Source organism: Vairimorpha ceranae, assembly GCF_000988165.1.
Source record: "Vairimorpha ceranae strain PA08 1199 chromosome Unknown NODE_134, whole genome shotgun sequence".
Lineage (NCBI taxonomy): Eukaryota > Fungi > Microsporidia > Nosematidae > Vairimorpha > Vairimorpha ceranae.
The window spans coordinates 1-7,906 of record NW_020169429.1 but is presented as its reverse complement, the minus strand read 5'-3'; the positions used below and the strand labels follow the sequence as shown (position 1 = coordinate 7,906).

The window sequence follows — 7,906 nt, the reverse complement described above, 5'->3', positions numbered from 1 at the left end:
CACTAATCATTGTACGTTAGGTTTGTTGTCTAGGGCACTAGATGGGTTGGGTATTAACACCCCATTACAGATAGCAGTTTCGTCACACTGCGCCCTAATATCTTCTCCACCCATTTTAACCATTTCTGGCTCTTGTTCGGATATTACTTGCAAGATCAGGTCTTTGATTTTAATGTAAATATTCTTCGAACAATCGCAGAAATCAATCGCCTGTGCTAGGGTATAATCATATACCCAGCAATACATTCCCCTAAGAATTTTTACAAATTTTATATTTGGAAGGGCCATCTTAGGCTCGCCTTTGATCTGCATGCCTTAGAAGAGCATCTGTAAGCATACCCGTCTATATACGTGGCAGCCACCATAATCCTCATTCTTTCATCACCCCTCATACAATTTATTTCTTTTTTTATATTATTAATTTTTAAAAAAAAATCTATTGTCTTAGTATTTTCCAGAAAAAATGCTTCGTTATGTTTAAAACAAAAAATTTTCTCTTTTAGATTTTCCATAATAAGGGTTAAAAAATAGTTCTTTTTTCACCTTTCCTCCCCATTCCGAATAACTACGTTCACTTTAAAAAAATCTGTACGTAGTTATTCGGAGGGGGGTGGAAAGATGAAGTAGCGCCATTTTCTTTATGGGTAAAAATCCTATTTATTTTTTTACTTAATTAAAGATTACATAAACAAACAATATAAGAATGCAGTATATTAAAGTTAAGCTAAAAGGAAAGCTAAAAGGCTGATCTACATTGAATAATCACTTGTTTGTTTAATCACACAAGAATTGATTCAACAAACAGTGGCTGATAGTCATGTGTCGGCTGCATCATGACAGTTAGATTATTGCTTTCACTAATTAATGTTTTTTTCTATTCCAACTTAATAATTCCATGCACCTTCTAAATTATATAATAAGTTTTGTCTAATTAATTTATTTTTCGTGAATGTTCCTAAACCAGTAAAAAGTGTCTTCTTTAGGTGCCTAATTTCTTCTTTTTGAGTGAAAGCGATGCAGATAGCATATAATAATAACTTCTCTTCTAATTTATTTTGACCTCCCAGAATACTAACATAATCATGCCAACCAATTTTATAACTATCTTCTAATAGCCGCGTAGTATCAAATACATAAATTATTCTAATAATACTTTTTATTTTGTAGCCGAGCGTCTTCTCCTTTCTTGCCATCCTAAACTTGCGGTAAAAATAAATAACAAATAAATCAAATTTCAACATCCCTCTCTTTAAAGGGATCATCAACAATAAGCTTTAGTTGAGATATATGTCTTTTCAGTTTTTTCCCCGACGTTTACTATATACGCATCTTCATTTAGGCATTCATGAACTTTATCTCTAATTTTGAACTTGGGCTGACCCTTCACCAATATTCCTTCTTCTTTAAGTATTACTATATCAACCTTGTTGGCTTCGTTTCTCTTGGCTTATTTTCTTAATTTCTATTGAAGGCCACAACATTTTCTATTTGTATGTTTTTTAGCTTTCCTGGGTTTTCGTCCAAACATGCCTCGTTTGGGGACATCTTTATTGTTGAATGATAACTAGAATTATAAACTTCTAATCCTTTTTTACTATTTTGGTGAGTAATGTGTTCACTATATTTTTATAAATTAAGTCTTGTAAGGTTCGACTGAACCGTTCTACCAGCCCATTTGATTGGTGGTGGGTGTTGTCTAATAAAACTCTATGCCATTTGCTTGGCAAAAATCCGTTGACTACAGAACTTAAGCTTTTTTTGACTGATCTAATATTAATGTTTTAATGCAAACATTACAAATTATATCTTCTAAAAATTTTTTAACATTTATATCTTTCTTCGACTTAAATATCTTTGCAAATCTCCTTCTTGTGAAATAGTCAATACAAACTATAACATATTGATTATTTACTAAACCCATGGTATAAATCGCAACTTTTTTGCCCGGTTCATATGCTTTAACAAATACACATTGTTTTGATCTCTTTGAATTAAATTGTTTGTAAGTAATAGAATTTTTGATTATTTTTTTTATTAATTCCCGACAATCCGTAGTTCCAATGCCTCCCTTTTTCATATAATACTGACTGTATTCCCCTATATAAAAGGCTCTAATAATTTCTATTACTGTTTTTCCTAGCTCACTCTCTCTCTGTTCTTCCGCACAATGGGTTATGGAATTTTTATATAAAATCAATTCCGTATGTTTGTTTGCTTCTCTAAAATTTATACTCAGGCTGTTCACATGTGGAATTTCTGCCTCTTTTTTATATTTTATTACGAAATTAAATAGCGACATTTTATTCAACCATCTTTGTGTTCTTAAAGACTTTATTTCATCACCATTAAGTGCTTCTAATGCTTTGTAATCTGTTAATACTTCAAATTGTGTTCCATATAAAAAATATTAAAAGTGTTCCATCGACCTAACTATAAAATAGTAAGGCATTCCTTTTCGCTAACACTATATTTTATTTCGTGAGTCAACAATCTTCTTGATGCAAATGCAATTGGTCTTTCCTCCCCCAGTTTTTGAAAGGATATAGCCGCTATGCCTTCATGAGATGTATCAATCTCCAGCTTAAATTCCTTTGGCCAATCTGGCCGAAATATGCCTACTGTACTGCTGAGTGCTTTTTTCACTTCTTGAAATGAGCTTTCTTCTTTGATTGTCCATTTAAATTCAGATTTATGTTTTAGTAGTTCGTACATCGGTGCACAAATAATTGAACATTTTTTATAAATTTACTATAGTAGTTTATAGAACCTAAGAATTTCCGAACTTTTTTTTATCTTTAGGACTTTTAGGTCGATAACAGTTGCGTTTTATCTATAAGAGGGGTAATATTGTTGTATCCAATTTTGTAACCCCCAAAAATCAATTTCATTGTGTTAAAATTTGCTTTTTTCTTCGTTAATCATCAGCCCGTTGTCTTTTATAGACTAAATTATCCTACCATATGCTTCATCATGTTTGTTTTTATTTCTCTCAAAAATCTAGATATCATCTACATAGCAGAAACATTTTTTCCAAATTTCATTTCTAAACATATTTCCATTTTTTTATGAAGAATAGTAGGTACGTTCTTGAGTCTTGTGGTATCGCTATTCATTCATATAATTTATGTTTGTACCTAAATGCGGTTTTGTGCCTATTCTTTTCAGCCAAAGGAATTTGGAAGAGCCCATCTTTAAGATCTATCTTTGAAAACACCTCCTTTTTACTTAAGTTGCACAATATCTCATCAATTCTTGATAGGGAGCATTTATCTTGTTCTACAAATTTGTTTAATGATACTAAGTTGGTTGTAATCCTTATTATTCTATCCGGCTTCACCACGGGTCGTAAATTATTTACCCATGTCGATTCCAAATCTTGAATATAATCATTATCCATTAATTTCTTAATCTCTATTTCAATACCACTCTCTAATTTCTTCGGAAGTTATAAATCTTTTCCTACCTTTAGTCCTTCTGTTGTTTTTATCTCACAAACATAACTTATTTTTTCTAAATTGTTCAATTCCATTGGTGTATCACGATAAATTAATTTTTTTTGACTTTTTACTTTTGGTAAAGTATAGAATTCTGACTTGTATAGATTTTCATTGTATGTAAACTCGGGAAAAGTGTGTTTTATAATATCAAAATATTTATCTAAACACGTTGTAAACTTTAAAATCTTGGTGTTTTTATGTATTTTAAATTAATACTTATCGACGACAGGCTCGCTTATAAAATTACATTTGGCTCTCGCGTCAAATAAAACGAAACTTTTTCTTCCATAAATATAAATTGAAGCATTTTATTCAAAAAATCTCCTAGTTCCTCGGTAAATTCATTGGTGCTTTGTTGTTTTTCCATATTTTTTTCTTCGGTTTTGACATTCACTTACATAATGACCTAAAGTTTGACAACTATAAAATTTAATCGCCTTCCTGTCCTGGACTTTTAGTTTTGATAACTTTTCTAGTAGATTTTCCATGTTTTTAACTCTGTTTACTTCGTCGATACATTCTTTTTCTAATTCTTTAATTAATTCTAAATTTTTGTTAATAAACTCAATATTTGTCATCATAAACCTCTTTATATCCCCAATTACTTCTTTCATTTCAGCAGTTATTATGCTTAAAAGTTCTGTTTTCACCAAATCATGCTCTTTAACCTCACTTCTTGCCTGTTCTATATGATCAAGCATATTTTCATCCTCCTTCCGTTTCATTCGATATAAATCTCCTACTAAGATTCCCTTTTGGTCAATTCCTTCCATTTCTCATATGTTATGGTACACTTCCTCTTCGTGTCCATTATCTCAAAATACCAGTCAACCCTACTGTATTCGGGTCCTCCAATAAAAAATTGAATTTTCTTGTCATCATTTTTTTCTCTATAAAATGATATACACCCAAGTCTTTTGCATTCACTCATAAAGTTCGTTAAAAGTATAATGCTGTCTACTGGTTGGGCTTTTATATTCTCCACCATTTTATTTTGTAGACGAACATCTTCTCCTTCTTTATTCATCCTAAACTTGGGGTAAAATTAAATAATAAATAAGTCGGTTAAAGCACCTCAAATTTACAATTTTTTGACTACCCCCGTTTTAAATTTTTTATCCCTTATTTTTAAAATGCTGCACACATAAGAAGAACTAGAAAAAAATTAAAAAAAACGATTTTTTTTATTTTAATTTTTTTTCTGGTTCTTCTTCGATATTTTTTTAATTAATTGGTTGTTTACAAATATATTAAATTTATTATTTAACGACACAAGTACTAGAGAGTAAAAGATTTAAAAATATATTTTTTAATAATTATAAGATAGAGAGCAGCACAATAATTCACTTATCTCACTATTTTCATTATTTCGACACAGCATAAATCTAAGTAGATAAATGGTAACAAGCTTTTTTGTTCTGTTTCTGAATGGGAAGTTTCTTTTTATAGCATTCCACGTGCCCCCAATAGTGTTAGTATGTACGTTTTCTTTCTTGTTCATAAATTCTTTACTATGATTAACTGTTTTATGAGCAAAAAAAAATATTTTTTTAGATTATTGTATGCTTTCCAACAATCAGAATAAATAATACTATAAAAATTTATTTAAGCCTTCAGAATATTTTCTAATGTTTCTTTGTTTCTTTTTTCAACGTTTTGAGAAAAATCTTCTTAGTTCTTCTTCCACACCACCAAAGACCCATACTCTTCCAACGTGATGCCCTCTGCTATATTTTCTCCTTCCAAACTTGCTCTCATCTATCTCAATTATATTGCATGTTCCTCTCAATTTAAAAGTGTTAAGACAATAGTTCAGTATGGAACTATAATTAACCATGTAAATTATATCTGTTACCCTGTTTCTTGACAACCCACTTATATTTGTAATAAGTTTATATGGCACATTATTTAAAAATAAATCAATAATTTTTAATATTGTAATTATTAAAACTTTCCTATGATAAAAACATGTATTCTTATAAATCGAATATCTATGTTTTTTTATTTTGTTGCAACAAACAACTCTTACATCGGTATAAAAAAAAATTTTCCCCACATTCGAGACAATTTTTTACTAATATTCTTTCTTTAAAGTTATTCAAAATATTTTCTAGTTCTTCTTCTGTGTGCAGCATTTTAAAAATAAGGGATAAAAAATTTATAAACAAGGGTAGTCAAAAAAATTGTAAGTTTGAGATGCATTATCCAGGCGGGTGTATTATTTTTGAGATTTTTTACGCGTGAAGAAATCATTTTTAGAGATGAAATTATATTGCTACAACATAATCTCAACGGGCATGCAGGGCTTGATATTTTTTTGCTCTAAACACTCGCATATGGTATAACACGCGTGTTGGTTCAATCTATTATTAGTCAATGTTCGATTGCCAAGCACAGAGAGCTCTAGTTTTCCGTCTCGTAATTGCTCCTATAACAGCTCAATTTTACAGGGAACGTTTTATAGCAGATTTTGCTGATCTTAGGTATTATTCAAACCAAAACAACGGTTTTGGGTGGTTATTTGTAATGATTGATTTATTTTCTAAATACTGTTGGACTGCTGCTTTGTTTGAAAAGAGCGCCTTGGCTGTTAGTAATACGTTTAGGAACATGTTCAGCACTTTTGGCTCTCCTTTTATACTTCATACAGACAATGGTAAAGAATTTTGCAATACGTGTGTATCAGATATATGTAATGAATTTAATATTAGGCATGTTAAAGATAGAGCAAGATGCCCCCGGACTCAAGGTCAGGTAGAGCGATGCAATCAACCCTTTAATACATGATAGGGTCTACTTTGCGTACAAACGGTATGGAGGGTATATGGACAGAAGTTAGAGAGCGAATCGCATATTCATACAATAATCTTAGGCATTCTACTACTGCACAGATACCGACAAATCAGGTTTTTGGTAGACCAATTTATGAAATTATAAACCTGGAGAGAGCCAACGAATTGTATAATTTTTTAGAAAATGAAATAGAAATTTTAGACCATGGGAATGAAACAGAAGTCGAACCACTACCAATTTTAGATAAAGAACTTGATTTACCTAATATTTATCGGGACATACATACTAGCTCTCAATGAACAAAACGAAAGTAATACAAATAATTTAAGGCCAATCGCTCGTGAATCTATCCACAGAGCTGCATAAAGAATAATAAGAAACGTTGGGTGGCGATATGATCGTTTTTATTTTGAAATTGGAGATCGTGTAATGATAAGACCAAGTCTTGATACCAATTTATCTACAAGACGTAGACCTTTATATGAACATCTTGAAACTTGAGTTTACATAATAGTAGATATAATTTAGGCCAATAAAGTTAAGCTTATCAGCGAAGACGATACTAACAATATAATCGAAGAAATTGCTACTTCTCTGTTCTTAGAAAAAGTTAATAAATAAAAACTTATTTAGTATTTTCTTTGGGTTTTTTAAAATAACTATAGCTAATGGTGTAATATAATTCTTTTTAGTTTAATTGGTTTGTTTAATTCTTTTGTTTTGAAATTCATTTTCCAAAAAAATTATGTAGTTATATTTGAGATTAAACACTGCGTTTCACCCTAAAACCCAAGCCTAAGCAATGTTCAAAAAGTTACAAAATTATAAATTTAAACAAACCAACAAAGTTGTTTCATTAAAGATATTAAATACAACAAGCTTAATATATAAATGTTAATCTAAGCGTTGATGTGAAACTGACGACGTTAGTACAGTTGGTATTCTCTCTTAAACTATTGAGCGTTTCGTTCTTGTTTACGGTACGAATCCCAAAGGTGTAGTTTTGCTTAGTAAAAAAAGCTTCATCGACGCCTGATGCCACTATAAAACTTTAAATTACAGGAATACTTAAACCCGACATAGATACGTTATAAGATTCCTACCAAAAATATTCACGGCCGCTATAGCGGCCAGCCGACATTGCCTGTGACAATAAATATTCTTTAACATTATTTTTGTATTTTTATAAATTTTTAAAATTTTACTTCTCCTTACTGGGGGGTGTAACATGCAAATTAATGAAAATTAAATAGGTTAATATTAAAAAAACTTTTTAATTGGTGTTAATTTTAGTAGAATTTTTGATAAAAAAGGAAGTCGTAAGATATTGAAACAAACTGTAAAAATCAATTTTGAGTAAAGCAGTTTTAAAAAAATGGAAATTTTGAGCTGTGTACATATCAACGATAAAGTACACGGGCCATTAAAATTTTAAATGATAATAAAATCTTGACAAACCAGCTAAATTAAAGGTTGTGCAAGATACTGGAAAGCTTTAATTGGCTCAAAATTTTATATCTAACTTCAATGAAAAAAAATATAAATATTTTGTTAAAAAATTGATTTTATGAGTGTGCTTTTAAAATAAAAAATATAAAGGGACAAAATAACACCAT

At 30.2% G+C, this 7,906-nt stretch overlaps 8 protein-coding genes across 8 annotated transcripts; 1 reads left to right on the top strand and 7 right to left on the bottom strand.

Moving 5' to 3' along the window:
- Positions 1–6: 6 nt before the first annotated feature.
- Positions 7–246, bottom strand: AAJ76_1340007661 (hypothetical protein; the record flags this gene model as incomplete). The annotated part of the gene is made up of 1 exon (XM_024473990.1): positions 7–246. One exon carries the CDS (start codon positions 244–246, stop codon positions 7–9), a length of 240 nt encoding a protein of 79 aa, XP_024329777.1.
- A 23-nt stretch (positions 247–269) lies between these two features.
- On the bottom strand, positions 270–512 carry AAJ76_1340007395 (hypothetical protein; the record flags this gene model as incomplete). The annotated part of the gene is made up of 1 exon (XM_024473989.1): positions 270–512. The coding sequence occupies one exon, from the start codon at positions 510–512 to the stop codon at positions 270–272; it is 243 nt and encodes an 80-aa protein (XP_024329776.1).
- Positions 513–884: 372 nt separating this feature from the next.
- AAJ76_1340006645 (hypothetical protein) lies at positions 885–1,262 on the bottom strand (the record flags this gene model as incomplete). Its single annotated transcript, XM_024473988.1, has 1 exon — positions 885–1,262. One exon carries the CDS (start codon positions 1,260–1,262, stop codon positions 885–887), a length of 378 nt encoding a protein of 125 aa, XP_024329775.1.
- Positions 1,263–1,747: 485 nt separating this feature from the next.
- Positions 1,748–2,299, bottom strand: AAJ76_1340005608 (hypothetical protein; the record flags this gene model as incomplete). Its single annotated transcript, XM_024473987.1, has 1 exon — positions 1,748–2,299. The coding sequence occupies one exon, from the start codon at positions 2,297–2,299 to the stop codon at positions 1,748–1,750; it is 552 nt and encodes a 183-aa protein (XP_024329774.1).
- A 1,539-nt stretch (positions 2,300–3,838) lies between these two features.
- Positions 3,839–4,222, bottom strand: AAJ76_1340003685 (hypothetical protein; the record flags this gene model as incomplete). Its single annotated transcript, XM_024473986.1, has 1 exon — positions 3,839–4,222. The coding sequence occupies one exon, from the start codon at positions 4,220–4,222 to the stop codon at positions 3,839–3,841; it is 384 nt and encodes a 127-aa protein (XP_024329773.1).
- Positions 4,223–4,239: 17 nt separating this feature from the next.
- AAJ76_1340003383 (hypothetical protein) lies at positions 4,240–4,524 on the bottom strand (the record flags this gene model as incomplete). The annotated part of the gene is made up of 1 exon (XM_024473985.1): positions 4,240–4,524. The coding sequence occupies one exon, from the start codon at positions 4,522–4,524 to the stop codon at positions 4,240–4,242; it is 285 nt and encodes a 94-aa protein (XP_024329772.1).
- Positions 4,525–5,488: 964 nt separating this feature from the next.
- On the bottom strand, positions 5,489–5,632 carry AAJ76_1340002275 (hypothetical protein; the record flags this gene model as incomplete). Its single annotated transcript, XM_024473984.1, has 1 exon — positions 5,489–5,632. The coding sequence occupies one exon, from the start codon at positions 5,630–5,632 to the stop codon at positions 5,489–5,491; it is 144 nt and encodes a 47-aa protein (XP_024329771.1).
- Positions 5,633–5,873: 241 nt separating this feature from the next.
- Positions 5,874–6,284, top strand: AAJ76_1340002033 (krab-a domain-containing protein 2-like protein; the record flags this gene model as incomplete). The annotated part of the gene is made up of 1 exon (XM_024473983.1): positions 5,874–6,284. One exon carries the CDS (start codon positions 5,874–5,876, stop codon positions 6,282–6,284), a length of 411 nt encoding a protein of 136 aa, XP_024329770.1.
- Positions 6,285–7,906: the final 1,622 nt, after the last annotated feature.